Genomic DNA, 23,376 nt, shown 5'->3' on the forward strand with positions numbered 1-23,376 from the left:
TTTAATCATTGATTAGGAGGAGGTGGAGGAGGGGGTTGATACAAATTGAGATGCGATTGAATAAATTTCAAAAAGAGTTCTCGTTCTCTTTAGATTTGTTCAGTCAGCCTTTGGTGAGTCACATAGGCAGTCTGAGCATTTCCCATTCGTACCGCTTCCCATAATCGATTGTTGAACTCCATTTGCCGTGCTTCTAAATCCGCAAACCTTTGTTGAATCATAATCAGGTTGTGCAGGCTGAGAAGACGGAATATCCGTTGGCTCAAGTGGATAAATAATTTGGGAGGCAGACCCAACTCCAGATACCTCTTTATTTATTTATTTATTTTTTGTGCTTGACCCGCTTTCTACATTTTTTATAGCATCCAACCAAATTTGACTTGGGTTACGGGTTAGATGCTCCTCCATTAAAGCACGATATTTATCCTTCAATAAAAAAAAAATCAATTACAAATAAACAAAGTATTAATTGATACTTAAAAAAAAAGAAATAAACAAGTTTAAAAGATTATTACGTTAACTTTTTGTGACTTAATATTAGTCCATTAGGAACAATCCCTAGTTTCAGTGTCAAAGACCCCATGTGTTTATGTAAATATTTCATAGGCCGGGGGTCTTTGACCTTTCGATTGTTTTTTAAATATTAAAAAAAATGATTTAAAATTAAACAAAAGATAATAAACCAATTCAACATAATACTAGTTAATTAACTATATACTCACCAAATCCCGCATTGTTCTGGCGTGCGGGACTGAGCCACCTATATGGGTGGCTTCAGCTTTGTCTCTTCTTCCACGTCGATTGGAGGAAATCCTAGCCGAAACAGTTTTATTATCTGGGCGTTCCCAATCAGCTTTCCATCGCGCCCAAGTCTAATTATCGATGGAAGAGGGTTTAAAATCAGGCTTGCTTTTCAATGTTTTGCGCCATTTGAAAAGCATATCCGCATAGCGCTTTGCGGCTTTTTCCTCCCATGACCTCCGAACGTCATCGAATCCATCGTATTCTAAGTGAAATGCTCTCTCCATTTTCATTTGCTCTTCACGTTTGTTTGTCTTGCAGATCCCAATGCAACTTAAAAATTAAATAATTTTAATTGTAATTTTCAAAAAATATAAAAAATTGATATTTAAAAAGTATAAATTGAGACGAAACTATTAAAATCCCACACACATATATATATGTTTTTTTATATAGATTCACGAGAAATCATAATTAAAGTTTGACATTAAAATATTTCATAAATTTCATTTGAGAAGAAAATATGAAAACAAATGAAGTATAATTTATTTGAACGCAATTAAAAGAAATCTTACGTATAGAATTGGCTTTTAAAACATTGCTCAAATGATCAAAATAAAATAAGAGAAGCTAATCTTATGTAACAAAATTTTTTAAGATAATTTGTATTTATATACATATAAAAAGAGTACATAAAACATAAAACATACGTTAAGTAAATCCAGTAGGGAATGTAGCACTTGTGGATAGTCTAATTACGCAAGCTAAGCTAATATATATTAATCATAAATCTTGTTTAATTTTATATGACGTACGTAGTGAAGTATTTTGATACGATCAAAAGGTTGACATTCGACTTTGGATCGCCTCGGAATTACATCCAAACTTATCTTAATTTCATTCCACGTTTTTGATATGTGGCAATCATTACAAATGATACAAATTTGACTTCTTCATGGAAATTGGAAACTTCTTTTAAGAGTTAATTGCATTAACTTACAACTATTAGTGACACAATCATATTACTATTAATTACTTCTTCCGTTTCTTAAACAAGTTTTCTTTTGTTATTTTGGGTGTTTCATTTATTGTTTTCATAAAGAATCTTTCAATTTATATCACAAATTTTGGACAACAATAACCTTGCTCATCCTCATTTTAATATTTTAATAATGCTTTTGGTCTCCACACATCTTGCACGAACTTCATTTTAACATTTTTTTTTCTATTTCTTATGGTCCCTACATGTTTTCTACTAACTTTATAAAAACATTTTTTTATCAGTTGTGATCCCGATATTCTTTTCACCAACTTTCTTTTAATATTTTTTAATGTTTGTGATCTCCTCTTTTCCTCCATCAAATTTATTATTTAATAAAATAATACCTTCACTGTCTAAAAGATTCTATTTCTTTTAATTCTCGTGAACATTCCTTATGGGCACTTCATTAAGGACGGAGAGAGTATACCTTGTATGTATTTCACAACAAAGGTAATACATAGTGGGGTTGTTTGAGAAATAGATGTTTGCTTTTTAGTAAATTTATTTGACAAGATTTGTGTTCACTCTTTTGGTTGTGTTTAAGCTAGTTGAATAAGTTATTTGTTTAATGCACGATGTTTGGTGAACCAAACTTAGATTTTTCATTTTAATTTAAAAGTCAACTTTTTTAGCTATTTTAACACTATGTTGATGGAAAAAACTAAAGCGAAAGTAATACGAAGGTTTTACGGGGGATTAGAGATTCCTTGTTGTTTGGATAACAAAATGAGAGGGAAAGGATTAACAGAGAGATTTGTAGAGATTAGATGGATGATTTTTATTAAGATATTAATATTTTCAAAGTTGAAAAGCTTTAAAGGATAAACTCACAAGACTTACTTCTTAAAAAATCTATAAAAAATACTTACTTAATTTAGAAATTATTCACTTTTGATTCCCTTAGATTTTAATAATCAACTACTAAAACAAAGTTAGCCTTTATTTATTAATAACAAGAAATCAACTAATGAAATTGAAAATTATACATTTATTTGAAACCCTAGCTATAAACCATAATTACTAAAATGATGGTAGGAAAATAGTACAAGTTACGAAATAATATCTAAAAAAAACCCATAACCGAATTACATTATATATCAAATTCAAAGAGACAGAAAAAATACACGGAGTATAATTTAGCAAGAAAGCTTATCACCAGGAGAAACACCAAGCTGATTACAATACTGAGTATAATACCCAACTCTAGCATTAACAGCAGGTGTATTTCCACCATTACATTCCATTCCATTAATAGCTTTAATAGTAGACCCGAAACCTTGACCCGAAATTATCAGATTGTGAACATTGTTCATCCAAAACCAGAAAGCAGTCCTGAATGCAATAACCGGGTCATTGGCAACAGTTTCGGGTGCATTCAACCCGTCAAACCCAATACTCTGGCCCGCTGGCCCGTAGTTGTAGTTCCATGAGATCTGAATTGGTCCTCTCCCGTAGTATTTTTTGTCTGGATTACATGGCCATTCTGTGTTGTTCTCGTCACAGTAGTCGCCTGATGCTCCATTTATTTCCTCTATGTAGCAAAAATCTATGTAGCAAACAATTTCATTAATTAATCATACGTTCATGTTGGAGTAAATTAGGGCCCGCCATAGATTTGAGAGGCCTGGGGCGAAACATAATTATAGGATCCTAATTACTAAATATATTATTATTGGTCACTGACTATTAAATATTAAAGCGTTTTTTTTTTTAATTTATTTTTTGGATAGATCTGGGGCATAGTCGCACAGACCAATCTTACCTCTTTATAAGACCGAACCTGAGTAAATACATACTACTCTGTCCTCTTTGATTTACATCAAACAGGAATTAGTTTATTGTTTAAAAAGTCGTAATAAATGAAATGAGAGAATGAATTGTGTAGATGAAATTAAAAGAGAGTTAAAATGTATGGATACGATTAAAAGAAAGTGGTGCACCATTGTCCAACGATAAAAATGATGCAAATTAAATAGAACGGACCAAAATAGAAAATAATGCAAATTCAATAGGACGGAGGGAGTACATATATAGGTTTCAAAAAGATTGGATTGTAGTGAAGCTTATATGCTTCAGAAACTATTTGGTAATATAATATGAGTACAATATAAATTTATAATATATATTATATAAATATATAAATTTATAAATTAGTACTCATTTTATGAATTAATCCTAGCCCTAATTTTTGTAGGATTGGACTTTGGAGTATAAATTTATAATATGAGTACAAAATTAGGGTTAGGATTTATAAATTAAAAAAACATGATTATTAAACTTATCAAAAGATATTCCTAACAGATTTATAATATAACAGTACTAATTTTCCATTACCATTTTTACTATTTAGTACCGATTATATACCAAACGAGCCCATAGATCAGGTAGTAGAATTGTAAGCTAATTAAGTAAAAAGAAAGAGATGAATTATTATATACTACTTACGTCCAGTTTCATGCGTAAGATGAGCGAAGAAAGCAGCAATTTCACGCATAGAATCATCTCTTGATCCAACCGTACCAAACTGAGGATAATAATTTAGAGCATCCAAGAAAGCCGCCCTACTATAAAAATTCTTACCAGCACAACTAGAATCAGCTTGACCAATTATCCCATTAAAGAAATCATCAGTCACTACATCCGCCACCGAAACCCCGCTTGGCGTCGACGGAGACGGTGTCACCGGACTGTAACACGGCCCTTCTCGGCACCCATCGCCGCAGTAATCAGCCGTGTCGCCGCAGTAGCCCCATTTACTGCAGCATAAGTTGGCGGCACAACCGCAGTTTTGGGCCTTAACTAGGTTACTTGTTACACAAGTTAGGGTTAGAATTGTTAATACAATGGTTTTGGGAGAATTCATGGTTTTTTTGATGTGGGTTTTGTGGTGAAAGAAAAGGGTATTTATAGATGTGGAGGGGACTGTGAAGTCTATTTTGGGTAGCTGTTTGTTAATTGTTATTACATGGGGAATGGGTATATGAATAGGATATGTGTGTTTATAGCGTGTGTTTGACTTATGAGATTTGTTTCTAGATGGAGAATGGGTGAACTGTTTACTTTTGACTTTGGTTTGGTCAACTTATGTGATTATGATTTATAAATGTTTGGTTTACTTGGTTCGTAAATGATGCAACTTTACTAATGCAAGTTGTGCTAATCATGAAGCTTTATTAATTAGTTATGTGATAGTTATCAACTTGATATCTTTTTATATGTTAGGGGTTTGAAAAAGGAAAAAGGTGGTGGATAGACTATATATGAATCTTTTTTGAGGAAAGAATGATGAAAAATGTGCACACTAAAATACTCTTCTAAATAGATAGACTCTACAAAAAAGAAATATGAGTAACATACAACTTGCCTAAGGAGATACCCGCAATTGATAGGTAAATTATTCGTACCTTCCCCATGAGATATTACTAATCTCTTTTATACACACTACAAAAAACTATCAAATTGGCGACAGACGGTTTCGTCGCCATTTGATAGCTAAATGGTCAAAAAGTAGGGTTGGCGACCGGCGGGCGACGGCTAATGTGGTGGTCGCTAATCTCAAAGTGGACGCGTTTTCCTCGCCAGTAAAACTGGCGACCAACTGGCGACCACCACCCGTCGCCAAACTGGTGACCACCCCCTGCTAGCTGTTTGGCGACCATCTTTTCATAGCTGTTACGTCGCCAGCATGGCGACCACATTTTCATAGCTGTTTGGTCGCCCCTTTTTTTAATTAATTAAAATATACATATATATATATATATATATATATATATATATTATATTTATTGTAATATTAAGATAAATATATATATACACATAAAACAAGTAAATAAAAATAAAGAACTGGAAATATATATATATATATATATAATTAAAGTTTATGTACAAATTCACAAAAAGTACATATATTTAATCATTCATTTGGAGGAGGGGGTTGATACATCTCGTTCTCTTTGAATTTGTTCAGTCTCATAGGCAGTCTAAACATTTCTCATTTGCACCGCTTTCCATAATTGATTATTGAACTCCATTTGCCGTGCTTCTTGTAAATATTTCGTAGGCTGTGGTTCTTTGACCTTTCGATTGTTCTTGAAATATTAAAAAAAAACGATATAAAACTAAATAATGAACATAAAAAAATACTGGAAAATTTTAGCACTAAATATGTTTCAAAAATGCCATTATTCGAAAATATATAAAAAAAAACATAAAAATATATCGAAAATAACATAAAACAATATCTAGGCAAAAAAATAACATCATGAAACAAAAATTGGGCAAAAAAATAACATTACATCAATCATAAATTATAATAAACACTAACCTTTTAGTAACAAGATGAGAATTTTAGAGTTGGAAAGAAAGATAAGAAAATAAATAGAGAATGAGATTAATGGATGAAAAGAAAATTTAGAGTTGGTAACATAATGAGGCGTATAAGGGTTGAAGAAATATAAGTTAAATAAAGATAGAGTTGTAGGAAATGAGAAATAAGGGCAAAGAGTTGGTTTTATAACCAGCAACTGGCGACCAACAGGTGGTCGCCATCTGCAACGACGTTTCACTTTCTGGAGTTGGCGACCGACCAACTGGTCGCTGGTCCTCGGAAATGAAAAAAGTTTACGTGCTGCAGTAAAGAAAAAATTTGCTGGACTGTCTTTCCTGGCGACCATTTAGCGACCACAGATCTAATCGCTAAATATTTTAAAAAAAATTATAAAATAAAAGCTTTTAGCGACCACTCAGCGACCACCAAACTGGTCGCTAATTATTTTTAAAAAATTTTGAAAAAATAAAAGAGTTAGCGACCACCTAGCGACAATTGACCTGGTCGCTAAATATTTTTTTAAAAAAATTTAAAAATAAAAGCTTTTGGCGACCAACCAGCGACCGTACTTTTCCGTCGCTAATTTGCTTTTTCATTTGGCGACGTATCTTGCCCTCGCCTGTTCGTCGCCAGTGGCGACCAACGCATCTCATCGCCATTTTTCCATCGCTATTTCAATGGTTTTTTGTAGTGACATGTGTACTATTTGTTCCCGCTTTTGAGTTTGTCTCTTTGATTAAAATGGATCGTTATTTTTTGTAAGAGCTAATTTTTTATAAATGGCCGGGAAAGTAAATTAATTTAATTTAATTTATAGTTGTAGTACAAAATAGATGTGGATAGAAAAATGAGATATTGAGATGAATAGAGATAATAAATTGTGAATAAGATTAAAGAAAGAAAATGAGACCATTATTAAAGTAGAAAATCATATAAAATAAATGCAAAAACTCATAAGAGAATACTAATAGTTTGGCCCAAAGTCAAAAACAAAACATAATTCATTTTGACATTAAAGTGTTCAATTTCAACTTAAAGTAAACATTAAATTGTGGATCAATTAAAATAAAAATTTTTATAACATTAAAATGATCAATTTTGACATTAAAATGATCAACTTTTATTTACAAGTTTATAACCTTATATGGATAAATTATGATCTTTTTAAATTCTTTAATTTCGACGCTAAAGTGATCAGTAATTCAGACCTTAAAGTGGTCAATTAAATGATCAGTTATAACTTTAAAAGAAATCAATTTTGACATTAAATTATTAATATGATTTTAAATTGATCAATTATTAATGCGTATTATAAAAAAATATAATTAATTCGATTAAATTATTAATTAGTCTCACGATAAAGTGGTCACTTACAAGAACTGCTCTAAATGAGAGAAATTAAAATAAAAAAAAATTAACCGATAAAAGGATGATTGCAAAATTGAAAAGGGAGCTTCCACGTGGTGTGTATTGAATTTCAAATCAAAGTAATATCCATTGATTCTTTATTGAGAAGATTTTGTCAAAGATATTATGCATATAACTATATAAGCATCTTATTCTTTAGCTTGTCCCATTTTTCTCCTAAGTTAGTAATTCCTCTTTACGTTTAGCCATATTATTTAAAAAGTTCATATATTTTTTATTTGACTTATATCCTGCAAATTTAAAAAGACAATTGTATATTAAAATTGCAAATTATGCAAGAATAAAATGATTTTGCTTAGAGATCTAATCAAATTAGTGTTATGAGGATTTTTTTTTTCTTATTAATTTTCGTAAATTTTTTAATATTTTTGATATTCTAACTTTTTTTTGATTTACAAAGTGAGTTGAAGAAATAAAAATGTTGGATAAGATTTGATTTCAAGATCTTATTTAAAAGATAGTACTTACTTCAATTGAGACAAGATATAATTCTTGTTCGGATAACTTACATGCTCATTACATACATCAATTCATACAATTATTATTGGATATTCAAACTTTTACATATCTGATGTTTTTGTTTTATGGAAAATTTGTTGAAAAAAATTCAACATTTCATCCTTTTGTTGTGAATAATTTCACATTTGAATTATTTTCTAATAATACAATTTTTAAGGTAGAGATTTTTGATATTATAAAGTTACAATTTTTAGTATGTAAAGTAGATGCTTTTGATATCTAAAGTATGTGTTTAAGATATGTGAAGTGAAGAAACTCTAATAAAGGTTTTTTTTACAATAAGTGAAGAAACAGTTTTTTTAAAAGCATGCAACAACAAGTTTGTTTTATTTATTTATTTTTTTTTCAATATCTTAAATGGGTTGGGCTTCTTGTGGGAGACGTCTTTTAAAGAGATCGACCCTCAGCAGAGTTGTTGGACATGAATACATGATTATGAGTAGAGGTGTTCATCCGGGCCTTCAAATCGGTTTTGGATCAAGTGTTTCACGTCAATTTCAAATCGGGTCCGTTTTTAACACCTCTAGGCTCTAGTTGCATGTTACATGTACGACCCGTTTAGTAGTCGGTATTAAATGGTGAGAATGGTAATAAATATTTAGTGTAATTTTAATAGGAAAATATCTTGACGTGTTTAATTATCATGTTTGTTTTACTTTAATCATCTCATGTTTTTCACAAAATTCATTCTAATTCATTATTATTTAAAATTAAATCTGTTTTTAACCCCTCTAATTACATTACCATTTTTTTCATCTTCATACAAAAGACTTATCACATTTCATAAAACTTAACCTTAAAACTCTTTTTCCTTACCATATATAGTCAAATTACGTACCAATGTGACTTGAATCTGTTCTAAAATACTCGTAATATTTGACGTTTTATACAAATTAGTATAATAATTCAATTCTCAATATCTCTAATTTGTATAATAAAAAATTAATATTAATAATTTTTCATTGAGAAAAATCAAAAAAGATCTTACTTGACTATGTTTTAATTTATAGGTTAAAAATTAATCATAAATTAAAAGTGCTAAATAAATAGTGTAATATTTTTAATGTTATAAGTAATGCCAAAGGAAGAAAACAACATTAAAAAACTTTATGTTCATGGTCCATGAGTAATATAATTGGTTAAGTTAGATGAAAGTCTAAATCAACATTAAAGTTACAAGTTAGAATGAAAAGACCTACCAAATTTTTGCGTGGAAAGTTATAAAGATTGTGTCTAAAGCTATAAAAAAGCTTTTATAGGTTAATGCTTTTAGACACATTTTTTCATTACTTGTGTATACATAGAGAGAACATAAAAAGAATAGTAAAATGGTAAAAATGGTTAAATTATAGAAAAAAAATATTATAAAAATTATAAAGTATATGAATAAGATAAAAATATAATTAAAATATGTGAATAAGAACAAGAGAGATTCAATATTTTAGATAGTACAGGGCCCCAAAAAATTAGAGGCTTTAATATTAAATTATGTAGTATATTAAGTAATTAATATATAAAATTGTTAGGAAAATATCATAATTTCTAAAATCGTATATGACTTTTAAAGAATTTGTTAACTTTTATTCTAGCCCTGAATGAGAATTAAAAAAATAATATATATTATGTTAAAAGTAAAAATAAAATAAATTTAACGAAAAAACTAAAAAGGAAAAATAAAGTTAATTTTTTATAGAGTAATATTTTACCAAATTATGAGCAAATCATATCCATGAAACTTTATACCTTTCAAAAAAAAATTAATTCCCGAGTACTAAAATTTCATGAAATTATGAACGAACGTGGAAACAAATTGTGTCAGTGGTCCCACAAAAATTTCAATTATTTGTTAATCTGCCGTGGATCAATTTCATTGTCATTGTTATTTATTACAACCCTGATGAATCATAAACATTGTATTTTTATGGATAATTATGAGATAAGTGTAGTAACTAAGCCGTTTTTTCATAGGTTAATCAATACATATTCCTTCTGTCATTCCCTATTTTAAAGTTATTTTACATATTATAGTTAGTATACCAGAAAAAAATATAATTATGCAGAATTTTGTTTTATTCCTCTTGACGTATATTTTCATAATATCAAATTTTAATAATTTTTCTGTTGTGTATAATTAAGGTAAAATCGATTGAAAAAAACATAACAAGATGTATAGGTGTAAGTGAAGAAAAAATAGAAAAAGTATTTATTATAATTTATAATGTTTATAGTCTCCATTCTTCCGCCATAAAATTTATTATAAAATAATAAATTTACCATCTAAAATATTTTATTTTTCTTAATTTTTCTAAGATTCCTTCTGTAAACAAGTAAAACAACTAATAGAGAGAGCAAAAAAATAATTTTTTTGGGTGGAAAATCTCTAATTTACTCCTAAAACAATATACTACAATAAAATAACCTTATAATTATCCATATAATTCATGGAATAATTCAGTTATTTAGTGCTCCTTTTAAAAAAGTTTCGCCTCCTAAAAATGATTAATTTCTCTAGATTGTAGAAATTCTTGAGCATTACCTGCATTAAAAACAAAAAAAAAAAAGAAAAAAAGAAAAAAAAACTTGTACTATGTCCATATCTCTTTTTCATTCAATCTTTATTCCTCAACTTCTGCTTCAAGAACAATACCCTTTTGGCATCTCCACCTTTTTACAATCTATTATGCAATAAATCTGCTTCTGGGAAGTGTTAATATCATGACATATTTACATTAATCTTCCCAAAACCCTCTTTTTTTGCATCATTATTCTTGCTTTGCAGCTCACTGTTCAAATTAACTGATTAATTTCTGTTAGAACTGGGAATATCAAAAAAGGAGAAATTCATACCAATTATTTATGTGGGTAAGCATGATTTTGACCTAAAATTGGGTTTAGTGAAGAAGGAAGAATTTAATTTAGGGTTTAAGAAATTGAAACATGAATCCAAATCAATGTCAGAAAAAGTCTGTTGTGGTTGCTGTAAAAGCTTCCAGAGAAATTCCGAAGAATGCAATGGAATGGGCTCTTACACATGTTGTTCAACCTGGGAATTCAATTAAGTTATTGGTTCTCACTTCCCCTCAAACTTTTGGTAAATCTCATAATTCTTTTATTTTTTTATTTTTTTATTTTTTTTTAATTTTAAATTTTTGTATTTTTCATTTTGAGAGTACTATATACTATATAGTTGTATTTGTATATTGTTTCTATGATATATTCTGTTTTTAGCTTATACTAACTAAATTCCTGTTGGTGTAATTTAACTAATTTGACTTCTTTTTGGATGTAATGTAAATATGTAATTATCAACATATAATAATTATTAGCTTTTGTTTGTTTCTCTGTAACATTTTGTGCTCTCACAATTCCAATTCCAATTTCATGTACTTTTCAACAAAAATTACAAAATTGACTTTTGAAATTATTCCAAAATCTCAAAATTTATGGATAAATTCCTATACTTCCATGTGAGTTTGGGAATTTGCCTAGATTTCATATTTTGTTAAATTGCTAATGTCATTAGCAATTTATTTTCCATAACCTGTGGCGAACCCACGATTTTCAAATTAGGGGTGTGATAAATTTGTTATTAGGCTTATACACAACAACACCCACATAAGATGAGAGTTGGCTGCACACAAGCCTAATAAGGTTTCAGCCTAAAACCAATTTGTAATAGGAGAAGTAGCCCATCAAGCTTACATGTTATTTAACAGGGTGCAATAGTGAGAACCATGGTGGTACTTTTTAAAGGGAACGTCTTCCTCGAACTTTTTTATTGCTATTTTGAATGAATGTATAATGATTGTTGGCATAGTGTTTGAGTTGATATATTTGAACTAAAAGGTCAAGGGTTTGTAGTTTTGCCCCCTCAATTTTTACCTCAAGTTTCGTTATTGACATGTCAGCCTAATAAACCATCCAATTGTTTATAGAAATGTTGTCAAGTCATCACTAACAATGTCTTGTAGCAATTTTGTATATAGAGAAACTATTGCGAGTAGCGATTTTCCTTATTACATGTTGTAGTTGTAGTCAAAAAGCGCTACTCTCACTAGCGGTCTCAATAGACCATAGAGAACCGCGAGTGAAAGTAGCCATTCTAGTTGTTTACAAAGCGTATAGAAAATCTACTTACAATAGTGGTTTCACCTATTTTAGAAAAATCCATTTCAATTGTCCAAAGCCTATGTGGATGATATTGTCGGATTTAATTTCAAAGTAGTGTAATTTAGAAATTTAAAACAATTTTGACCTTATGGAACAATTTGCTTTTCAAATGCCATTTGTGTTGGATGAGTAGATGGCATATGTTATGTGCATGAATATGAAAATGAAGATGGCTTTTCCTTTTGTTGTGCATGAAGCCATCAATTGGCAGTGTGCCTCATGATTTGCTAATCTCCCCGCGAATCGCGAATCGCAAAAAGCGAAATCTGTTCGGTTTTGGGCTATTTTTCAACAATTATAAGCAAATCCCGAATTCAAAAGGTGAATTAGCTGGCGAATTATGTTACACTAATTGGCACAATCCTCTTCCAAATAAGAATCAGTTTGTGTTTTGATTGTGATTTGTGAAACACAGAACAACATTCCATTAAATGGCATCGGGGTAAAGAAATGTTGCTGTGTGTTTCACAGTTGATATCAAATAATCTTATGAACTATGATGCTAATTCTCATCTCAGTTTAATGCTAAGTTGTTAACTGTATTTGCTATGGTTCGTTCCAAATGTTTATCTGCCTAACAAGAAATGAACCCTCGATCGATTTCTTTTTTAATAAACCAAAGGAGTTGTAGGTCTTCAGATGAATTATATGCCGGAGTTCTGGTTTGATGGAAAGCTCCAAACCTTGATATCAGAACACCCCTCATAATTTAACTTCAACGTTTTGAGATTTTTGTTGCTGTCAGGTTCGGCCTTATGAGGGGGCAAGAGGGGCTTGCGCCTGGGTCGGGCCCATCCCAAATTCATATTTATCTAATCATGAGACTCCTAAAGTCCTACTCTTTCACTTTCATATAATAATTAGGGGTCCATAATTGTTATCTTTGCCTGGGCCTCTCGAAACTCAAAGCCGGCTCTATTACTGGAAGTCAAGGTTTTAGATTTTTAGGCTAGCAAGTGAAATGAGATGGGAAACTTGATTATTGGAAGGGGTCATTCAACTTTTTCTTGCTCTTTTTCTTTACGGTTTCTAAAGGGACCCACTGCCCGGGGGGTTTGGGGGACTTGGATGCGTAGTTGACAATCTGTACATTTTGAGATTTCCCTGTACAATCTGTATCTGTTTTTAATGACTATATAGAAATGTCATGTATGATCTTTTGGGTGACATTTGCGGCGAAGTTAGATTCTGCATTGATGAAGGTTGTTTTTACAGGAAAAAAGCTCTGGGGAATTCAACGGTTTACCACTGATTGTACAAGTGCTGCAAGGAGATCTACCACGGGGACACTTTTGGATCAAGAGGAAGACATTACCGACTCTTGCTTGCAGTTGATGCAGCAGTTGTGTAAAGATCACAAATCTTGCAAAGTTGGTCTTTATAATAAGCATCTTATCTGAATTTTATGTAAACTTGATTCCGTCGATTGAATTTATTCTCAATCCCTTGTCAAATTTATTGCAGATAAATGTGAAGATAAAAGTTCTGTCTGATTCTATTGACGGGGGTGTGGCAGCTGAAGCCAAGAAGGATCGAACAAACTGGGTGATACTGGATAAGTAATTAATTTCTTTTCGTACAATTTTTTATCGGAAAAATTACCGTGAATAATACAAACTTTTACTGATTTCCCTACAATAATACGAACTTTTGATTAACCATGAATAATATCAACTCAGAGGGATGTTTTCCTAGAACAATACCAATTTTTGTTTATAGTAGATTATTTGACAAAAAAACAAAGGTAAATTAATGGTTAAACAATAGTTGGTATTATTCTAGGAAAACACCTCTAAGTTGGTATTGTTCATGGTTAATCAAAAGTTAACATTATTGTAGGAAACTTAGCAAAAGTTTGTATTATTCATGCTAATTTTTCCTTTTTTATCTGTTGATGTTTGTGTACGAGAAAAATATTCTGGGTTTTCATTATGGTTTCACTTTTTAAAACGCTACAAATTATAATGCACGTCAAATTTTTGCATCTTTTCAGAAGGCTGAAAAACGAGGCGAAACATTGTATGGAGCAGCTTCAGTGCAATGTTATTATGATGAAAGGAGCTCATCCTAAAGTTCTTAAATTGAATCTAAATAAATCCGGTGATGTAGAACCTGATGTGATGCAGTCACTGTCATCCATTTCCGAAGCTTCAAATCAAAACGATACATACGATTTTCCAGACGCAACTCGAGTGCCAAATGTGACTCCGATCAGTAGTCCAGAGCACGATACATCTTACACTGCAACTGACGTTGGAACATCGTCCATATCAAGCTCAGATGCAGGGACTTCATCGTATTTTCTTTCAGATGCAATTCGCGGCCAAAAGAAGGACTGTCAATTGATTGCTAGTGAAATCGATTCAGACACGGATAAAGAATCAATGAGTTCCAGTAGCTGTTATCAGCCTTGGATGCTGAATAGTCCCGTTGTCAGAAGTGTCAACGTAAAATCTGACGTAGATGGTTCACTAAAAACTACAGACGAAATTCTGGCGTGTGCATCCTTAAATCTGCTCAAGAGATTTTCTGTCGTTGAAATGAAAAGTCCTAGGCCGAAACTGAACTCAAATACAACGACTGTACGGGATGCTATCTCATTGTCGAAAAAGTCACCTTCTAATCCGCCACCACTATGTTCAATATGCCAGCATAAGACACCGATGTTTGGTAAACCTCCCAAGTCTTTCACCTATGGAGAACTGGCAACGGCAACCAATGGATTTTCTGCCGACAATTTCCTAGCGGAAGGTGGGTTTGGTTCGGTGTATTGTGGGGTACTACAAGATGGACAAATCATTGCAGTAAAGCAATATAAACTGGCTAGTTCCCAGGGAGATTCAGAATTCTGCTCTGAAGTGGAGGTCTTAAGTTGTGCCCAACATCGTAACGTTGTGACCTTGATAGGTTTCTGTGTGGAGGGTGGAAGAAGATTGTTGGTTTATGAATATATATGCAATAGATCTTTGGATTATCATCTTTATGGTAATTTCTTCCGAACTTTTATTTATGAATAGTTGCTGATGATGTTTGCTGCCAAGGGTCATTTGGAAACAACCTTTTTGTTATCACTAACAAGGGTAAGGTTGCATACATCTGACCCCAAACCCCAAAAGGTGGGAGCTATTTAATGACATTGGGGTAATGGAATGAAATGAAGCATCAAAGTGACACGTGGGTATGTGTCGTAGACTCATTTAATTCATGAAAAAATAATGATTTTAATCAAAATGAAGCATCAAAGTGTCATAACTATGTCAGAATGTCAATATTTTATGTGGTAATTATAGGATAAATGAAGAGTCCGATTAACAGGTTAATATATCTATTCAAATAGTACCATTATCTATAATCTCGACATTTTTATTGTTTTCGTAAGGTATTTGCTATTTTCAACTGCAATATAATATTTGTTATCCTTTTGAGCGCACAGGACGTAGCAACAACATATTAGAGTGGCCTGCAAGACAGAAGATTGCTGTGGGAGCTGCTCGGGGACTGAGATACCTTCATGAAGAGTGTCGCGTTGGCTGTATTGTCCACCGGGATATGCGACCAAACAATATCCTGTTAACCCATGATTTTGAACCATTGGTATATTCTTTTTCCTGTATTGAATAGATTGTAGAAAATATATGTTCTCTTGTTCTTTCTTCAGAATATTATTTCTCTGGAATTTACGGTCACTATTAGAGTGCTAATTATGCTCGCGGACCTTCAATTATTAGGTTGGGGACTTTGGATTAGCAAGATGCCAGGCTGATGGAGGGGTGGGTGAGGAAACAAGAGTGATAGGGACATTTGGGTAAGTTGGGTTGCGGCTTCCTGTTTTTATATTACTCTTTGCATTTCGTTTTGTAGCCTATGAGTAACGCACAATTACATATATTTTCATTCAGCTATCTTGCTCCGGAATATGCTCAAAGCGGTCAGATCACGGAAAAAGCTGATGTTTATTCATTTGGCATAGTTCTACTAGAACTTATCACAGGACGGAAAGCTGTGGATATAAACCGGCCTAAGGGAGAACAATGCCTCACTGAATGGGTATACTTTTGTTTTGTTGTAATCATCAAAAAGTCGTTGCTCATTGAGGGAAATTATTTACATTCTTTGAAATGCTCTTTCAGGCACGACGTATAGTGAAAGAAGAGAACCTCAAAAAGTTGGTGGATCCATGCTTGGGAAATAGCTATGTGAAAGAGGAGCTTTGCTCTATGTTACAATGTGCCTCGTTGTGCATTAGAAAAGATCCTAATTCACGACCTCGCATGTCTCAGGTTTGAAACTCCGTCTACTAGGCTCTCCTTTTGAGCTCTATATCTATTCATTTTTTTATCGTTTCTCTAGATTTTGCAAGAATTTTGATTCCAGTCTATGTGGGTGTTTGGCAAAATAGCTTATTAGGCAATCTTAGTTTATTTTGATATAAATAGAGGGCTGAGTGATCAAACTATCCAATGCTAGTGTTTGGTAAATTAAGTTGAAATAGCTTGTTATTATGAATAAGCTGTTTTTGAACACGCTGCTACAAGCAGCTTGTTCAAAAATAGCTGGTCAAACTAGTCAATAAAATTAGCTGGTCAAATCAGCTAACGTAATCGATAGATGAGAGCATGAATCTCTATTTTACAAATTGTGTATTTTTTTTAAAAACCGTAAACCAGAGAACAGTAGGAAATGTGTGTTACTGATATAGGAAGGAACCCAAAATAAGAACTGTGCATTTGATCACCTAGTGACTTTCAAATAAGAAGTTCATTGTATTCGCAAACTGCAATGATGGACTTGCTTAAAAGCCTGTTTCCGACTTTCAAACTTCTATTAGTAAAATGTTCATTCAAAAAGATAGAAAGTTAGAACTCGAGAAATCTAAAAAGAGGGCGAGAAAAACCGAATATGAACAGCAAAGCTGGAGTGAAAAGGGATATGAAGGACCCAGTTTCACAGGTTGAGATGGTAGAAAATCGAAATGAACAGAGAAGAAGAATCCATGTAGACGACCACTAGTCCGACCCCAATATTTCGGTGTTAAGTCTTTGACATTGTTAATTAGCAAAATGTTCGTTTAACCTATCAATCTACTTTCATCATGCATGTATTTAATCAACATTGTTAACACACGAGTTTTGCTTTAGGTTCTACGGATGTTGGAGAGTTGTATGTTAAGCTCAATCACTTAATGCAAGGCTCGTGGTCCTAATGTTCGAAAACACAACAGCAACAGAAGTACACGAAATTGTGACAAGGTACATAGTTTGTACAGTGCATTTACAAGTGCCGAAATATATATTGCAAATGTCGAACAATCTTCCGATATGTCAAAGCAGAATAGAGAGCATACTACTAGTTTATTGAGAAACATTGTTTTTAAGGATGTATTCTCCTTTTCATTATTTGTAAATTTTCCCCAAGTTTTGGGTTGGAAATATGTAGACTTGTTCAGCTATAATAAAGCCATATGAGTAATTTATGAGTAAATAGATCATCAAGGACTCCAACCCAACTCATGTTAAATTGATAATCCATTTAAGGTTTATTTTATAGGAAAAACAATTGTTGATATTGACCAAAAAATACTAAAATATTTCAAACACTTATTCATCCATTACACACCCAATTTATACTCCAATTGGAATTGATGTATTGCTAAACATGTAAAATTTTACCCGCATAGCATTCTAATTAATAGAATATAAGATAAAATAGAAGTCCGAAAAACTATGATCCCTAGTAATATTTTTAACAACTAGACACAAATCAATACCTATAAGGTCTCAAAATTTTGAACTTAAACCCACATCATGTCCAATGAAATCTAAATAGAATTTAGATCATATTCATCCCGATACTATGTATAACTATTTTTTAAAGTGAAAATTGTCAGAAAGTATCTTATAAATTTTTGTTAAAGAATACCTTATAAAAAAAGTTTTATCAAAAAATACCTAATAAAATTTTTTTTTCCAAAGATTACCAAATAACGTTTTCCTTCAATTGACTAACAAATAAAAAATCTAAAAATAAACAAAAACCAGCTCAAAAAATCAAAATTAATCAAACCCACTAATACTACTATACTACTATAAAATTAAAATAAAAACAATTTTATAAGGTATTTTCTGACAATCATCCCATTCATTAATTTATAACCATAATACTACTATACACTAATGAGTAACAATTCACCAATCCAAATCTTTTATTTCCATGTTATCAAATAGTTTTTCGATCTTTTTACCAAAAGTAATTGACTATTTGACTTGTCGATAAAAATAACTTGGCCACCTTACCACCAAATCAAACAAAAAAAAAAGGGTTTAGGAATTGAGCTAGGAGGGACTATTGACCAGGGAGGGCTTTGCGTTTGACCAAGAGGATTCTGGAAATGAAATGGCTTCTGATGCCCCGCCATAACAAAGCAGTACTTTCATCTCTCTTTCGATTCTCTTCCTTCTCCATCTTCAGACCTTTCTCCAGTAAAAGTATTCTTCTTTTTCTCTCTGCTAACTGCACTTCCAATTTCTTCATTCAAAAAACGTTTGGGTTTCATTTGATTGATAGTTGATGCAGCAGCAGATGATTGGAACCCTAATTTTGTTCACCCTTCTGCTATTGTACATCCCAATGCTATCCTTGGTCAGGTGGATTTTCTTTTATTCCGTGTATTTCCATTCAATATAAATAAATATCTTTCTATGAAGAATTCTTTTGAATTTTAATGGCAGGGTGTATCAATTGGGCCATTTTGTACAGTTGGGTCATCAGCAAAGTTGGGAAATGCCTGTAAATTGTATCCTGGAAGTCATGTTTTTGGACATACTCAAATGGGTGATAATTGCATTCTTATGACGTTAGTGTTTTCTTACTTAAAATTACTGTAGTGTCATTGTTTGAGTTGAACTTTTAATAGTTATTCTTATTCTTTTGCATTTCATATTGATTTGGTCTTCTTTTTCCTTTGAATTTGGATGGATTTTGTGCATAGAGGTGCTGTTGTTGGTGATGAGCTTCCTGGGAAGACTGTGATTGGATCAAACAACACAATTGGACATCATGCTGTTGTGGGTGTAAAGTGCCAAGACTTGAAATACAAGGTCTATCTCCCCCCACCCGCACTCCCACCCTTTACTTATTCATTTTAAATGATCATAATAGTCATTGTTGTTCATTTGTAATCAGAGGTGGATATACAAAAGGGCATGGTTGCTATGACCCATCAAAAAAATGTTGAAACTCTAAGGAGAAAGACAATTATCATACAAGTAGTACAATTTGAGGTCCCACCATAAGAAAACTACTAGTTGTATTGTACACATGAGATACTTCTAATACAGAAGCCATGATACTCAACAGTCACACTGTACATGTAGGACCACTATTGTGGGCCCACTATGGTTATAATCTTGGGTCTGTTTCTATTTCAATGTAAGTGTACCTTGATTGCATGATGCTAAGTGCTATTTTGGTGTCTTAATGTCTTGATTGTGAAGTTAGAAACATATATTTTCACTGGTAAAAATTGGCATTTGCATGTATTACCTAAGTTAGAAAGGTAGAAAGCACTAAGATTTGTTTTACTGTATGTTGAACGGTTAATTATGCGTGGGAAATTTAAACAATATAAGGCATAAACATCATTGGGTATTAGTTGAAATGCTCTTGTTTGTTCATGTTATATGTTGTTTGAAGTTGTTATGATGTGTTGGCCGTTAGGGGTTGATGGTTGGTGCCATCTATTCTGTACCTGGGTTTAATTATTAAAAATGTTGAGGAACAACCAAGTCGGAGAAAGTCAACATTATTGAAAGAAGGAATGTTATGCAGTGAACAACACTTTGTGGGCTGTGAAAAATGTATCCTAGGAAGACATACCCATTTGATTGAACGAGTAAATAGTGAACCTCATTTAGGATAATTGCAATCTGATGCTTGTATTTCTTCCCTTTCAAAGCCGACTTTGCATTGCCTTTTTCTCAATAGCACTGTCTTCTCCGAACTTGGTAGGAACAGTTATGTGATATTTCTTTCACATGCTTTCAGGATGGGGATGAATGCTTTCTTCGTATTGGTGACAATAATGAAATTAGAGAATACAGCTCTATTCATAGATCTTCCAATCCAAATTATCAAACGGTGTGTAGAGCAGCTTAACTATTTTATCCAGAGACCTTTTCTTCGGGTCCCCATGTTATTTAATTCACACGTCTAACATTTTTACAGGTCATTGGTCATAGTAATCTTATTATGGGATCCTGCCATGTTGCCCACGACTGCAAAATTGGTAACAACAACATTTTAGCAAACAGCTCATTGTTGGCAGGTCATGTAATAGTGGAAGTGAGTTTATAGTTCCACATTTAGAGTTTGATTCTTCGTCTTTATCCTTATATTGATCGAGCGATATGAATTTTGTTTTGCGGAAACTATTGAATCAGGATTACGTTCACACAGCCGGTGCCACTGTTGTCCATCAGTATTGCCGCCTTGGCTCATTTTGCTTCATTGGTGGTGGCTCTGTGGTATGAACTACTTCTATACATTGAGTTTCAAAGATGTTGGTCTTTATGACTTCCAGTAACATAGAGCTAGGAATAACATAATCAAGCTGAAAGCACTTTTCTTGTGTTTTATTGTGATTCTAGTGTATTTTCCAGAGCATTCATACTCTATAGCTCTACCAAGATGCAGTTCCTAATATTTAATACCCTTGTAAGGTTTCTCAAGATGTTCCTAAATTCATGATGGTTTCTGGTGATAGAGCTGAACTACGCGGCTTAAACTTAGAAGGCCTGCGTCGTCGTGGGTTCTCATCCACTGAGGTTAGATCTGTTTATGGCTCTTAATGTGTTGGATTTAGCATGTGGCAGATTCTATATTTGTATAAACCTTGTACTATTAGTTTGTGTCGCATCTGCATAAGAAAGAGTGGATTATAAAAGATAATGCCTATCTGTCACAATTTTATACATATGAATGATAATTATTGAGAAAATATGAATGATAATTATAATATTGAACTTGGCTATACTATAGATCAAGGGATTGCGAGCAGCATACAGGAAGATTTTCATGCCTATGAGCTTCGAATCTGGGAGCATTGAAGACCGTCTTGAAGATTTGGTATATTTTAATGTTTGTATCCACATAAGTTGTAGCTACAAATCATTGCCATTCACAAATACTACTTTCACAGGCGCAGCATGAAGAACTAGGTCAAATTCCTGTCATATGCTCCATGATACAATCGATACGTGATTCCTTTTCTGACAATCGTCGTGGAATATGTAAATTCAGACATTGGAATGCATCTTGAATGTACTTATGTCTAAATAGTAAATTGGTAAGTTTGTTCTTATTTTCATTTTCTGCTATATTAAGCAAAATCTCTTTATGCAGTTTTTACGCATCCGCTTGCTTCACGAAAAGTTCTTAATAAAACTACAGTCACATTACATCTTTCCAAATGATATAACCCCGCCTATTGAAACATAATTCGCTAGTTAGTTCGCCTTTTAAATTCACAATCCATTCAAAATGATTTAAAAATAGCCTAGAACCGACCATAATTCGCTTTTTACGATTTGCAATTTGAGTGATGATTAGTGAATCATGTGACGCTGACCCGCTTTTGTCGATTTCCTTACCACATCCTTATCGTTAAGGCATCCCAAGTCAAGAATATTAGTACCCTCGATTTAGAAGGCCATAACTTTTGGATCATAACCCTTTAACATCATAGCAAGTATTCCAATGACCCTTTTGAAACCTTTGCAATAAAGATATCTTATTAATGGTTTTCATCATCAATCAGTATCAGTGTCACATGATCTGCTAATCTCCTTGTTAATCGCGAATCAGAAAAACGAATTATGATCATTTTTGTTTTATTTTTGGGTCACTTTGAGCAAACCGCGATTTCAAATAGCGAACTACGTTACACATTCTCTTTGTGAATAATATATGTGATTGCATTATTGAATTGCTTTTCAGATTGGTGATGGAGAAAGTAGACAAGAAGGGAAAAGAGAGGCAGAAAGTGGATTTTCTGTTGTGGTTACATGAAAATGACTTGAGCCAATTACTGCATCAAGCTGGTCACCAACTCTGTACTGTTGTCTGTACACATACACATTAAACATGCGAAAATTTGAAAAAAAAAAAGATTTTTTAATAACTTTAATAAAAAAATAAGTTTCGACAAAACTTTATTCTCAAAATAAGTGTCTTTGGCCCCAAAGCTAGGCGCGGTATGTATTCACTGTTACTAACAGCGAGTATAAAGAAATGGTTAAAATTTTAGTCAAGCTATATGTCGCTGTTACTAACAACGAAATAAGACTTTGACTGGTCAATGGTCAAATCGCTGTTAATAACAGCAATTTAGGCTTTTACTGAGGAAGAAATTCTCTTATTGTCGGTCAAAACAATTAACAGCGATTATTAGTATGATGTTAACAACCAATAATTTCTGTAAACATTTTGATCTCCCTTCTGTTTCCTTCAACAAAACCCAATTTTTTTTTTCACACAAAAATCCCTCTTCTTCATTTATTTGTTATAAAAGGTTTGAGCTTCCATTAAAAGGTCCCAACTTTTGCTCTATTAACACCTTCCTTAATCTATCTAATCCCAGAAAAACCTTTATATTTAAAACCCATTGCATTTCTGATTCCAAATTAGCATCAACTGAAGAGAATTAAGCTGATGAAGTTGAAGAAGATGAAGCATTTAAGTTGTTTGAGGTTAAAGTTTTGATTTTTCAGTCTTTTTAATTGTTTTTCCTATATACTGTTGAATTCTATTAAAAAAAAGTTGGCATCTTGATAAGATAATGTTGCCCCACAAAATGATATTCTCAACTGCTTCAAGCTTGCTAATTCATTAAAATTGTCGGTCAAAACTTTACAAGTCTAAAGTCGCTATTATTAACAGCGATTTGACCATTGACTGGTTCTGAGCAACCTTGATCCTAATGTGTTGAGCTTTGTGTCTTTTGCTAGGTGTCGGACTCAACATCTCATTACCCCTAACCCCAGCAAATAACTTTCACGTAAGTGAGGTTTAGAGGATCGAATGTATACAACTTCAAATAAATAAAAAATACACAAAATTTAATAAGTCATTTTAACATAATTCAATACAATTT

General features: G+C 32.4%; 3 protein-coding genes across 6 annotated transcripts; 2 read left to right on the forward strand and 1 right to left on the reverse strand.

Moving 5' to 3' along the window:
* Positions 1–2,751: 2,751 nt before the first annotated feature.
* On the reverse strand, positions 2,752–4,705 carry LOC130816128 (endochitinase EP3-like). Its single transcript, XM_057682762.1, has 2 exons — positions 4,229–4,705; positions 2,752–3,329 (listed from the first exon to the last, which is right to left on the reverse strand). The coding sequence occupies exons 1-2, from the start codon at positions 4,644–4,646 to the stop codon at positions 2,920–2,922; spliced, it is 828 nt and encodes a 275-aa protein (XP_057538745.1). The 5' UTR covers positions 4,647–4,705; the 3' UTR covers positions 2,752–2,919.
* Positions 4,706–10,559: 5,854 nt separating this feature from the next.
* LOC130816129 (inactive protein kinase SELMODRAFT_444075-like) lies at positions 10,560–17,708 on the forward strand. The gene is made up of 9 exons (XM_057682763.1): positions 10,560–11,148; positions 13,443–13,597; positions 13,692–13,786; positions 14,221–15,212; positions 15,661–15,821; positions 15,956–16,032; positions 16,127–16,274; positions 16,358–16,507; positions 17,366–17,708. The coding sequence occupies exons 1-9, from the start codon at positions 10,995–10,997 to the stop codon at positions 17,408–17,410; spliced, it is 1,977 nt and encodes a 658-aa protein (XP_057538746.1). The 5' UTR covers positions 10,560–10,994; the 3' UTR covers positions 17,411–17,708.
* Positions 17,709–18,514: 806 nt separating this feature from the next.
* On the forward strand, positions 18,515–23,130 carry LOC130816131 (probable acyl-[acyl-carrier-protein]--UDP-N-acetylglucosamine O-acyltransferase, mitochondrial). 4 transcript variants are annotated; one of them, XM_057682768.1, is made up of 11 exons: positions 18,515–18,712; positions 18,807–18,871; positions 18,956–19,080; positions 19,216–19,324; positions 20,271–20,363; positions 20,451–20,567; positions 20,666–20,749; positions 20,945–21,049; positions 21,264–21,350; positions 21,424–21,570; positions 22,221–23,130. In XM_057682768.1, the coding sequence occupies exons 1-10, from the start codon at positions 18,616–18,618 to the stop codon at positions 21,541–21,543; spliced, it is 1,002 nt and encodes a 333-aa protein (XP_057538751.1). In that variant the 5' UTR covers positions 18,515–18,615; the 3' UTR covers positions 21,544–21,570; positions 22,221–23,130. The 4 variants fall into 4 exon arrangements, with proteins under 4 accessions (XP_057538751.1, XP_057538748.1, XP_057538749.1 ...); XM_057682765.1 differs by having other exon boundaries at positions 18,516–18,712; positions 18,792–18,871; XM_057682766.1 differs by having other exon boundaries at positions 18,516–18,712; positions 18,801–18,871.
* Positions 23,131–23,376: the final 246 nt, after the last annotated feature.

Source organism: Amaranthus tricolor, chromosome 6 (genome assembly GCF_026212465.1).
Source record: "Amaranthus tricolor cultivar Red isolate AtriRed21 chromosome 6, ASM2621246v1, whole genome shotgun sequence".
In the NCBI taxonomy this organism is placed as follows: domain Eukaryota; kingdom Viridiplantae; phylum Streptophyta; class Magnoliopsida; order Caryophyllales; family Amaranthaceae; genus Amaranthus; species Amaranthus tricolor.

Bases quoted from the DNA above. Each gene is read 5' to 3' on its own strand.
- LOC130816128 (XM_057682762.1), bottom strand. From the start codon at position 4,646: ATGAATTCTCCCAAAACCATTGTATTAACAATTCTAACCCTAACTTGT. The intron at 3,330-4,228 runs GTAAGTAGTATA...TTTGCTACATAG, and splicing joins TCTTACGCATGAAACTGGAC to ATTTTTGCTACATAGAGGAA.
- LOC130816129 (XM_057682763.1), top strand. From the start codon at position 10,995: ATGAATCCAAATCAATGTCAGAAAAAGTCTGTTGTGGTTGCTGTAAAA. The intron at 15,213-15,660 runs GTAATTTCTTCC...TTGAGCGCACAG, and splicing joins TTTGGATTATCATCTTTATG to GACGTAGCAACAACATATTA. The intron at 16,033-16,126 runs GTAAGTTGGGTT...ATTTTCATTCAG, and splicing joins AGAGTGATAGGGACATTTGG to CTATCTTGCTCCGGAATATG.
- LOC130816131 (XM_057682765.1), top strand. From the start codon at position 18,616: ATGAAATGGCTTCTGATGCCCCGCCATAACAAAGCAGTACTTTCATCT. The intron at 19,081-19,215 runs GTTAGTGTTTTC...TTTTGTGCATAG, and splicing joins GATAATTGCATTCTTATGAC to AGGTGCTGTTGTTGGTGATG. The intron at 21,050-21,263 runs GTTAGATCTGTT...GCTATACTATAG, and splicing joins GTGGGTTCTCATCCACTGAG to ATCAAGGGATTGCGAGCAGC.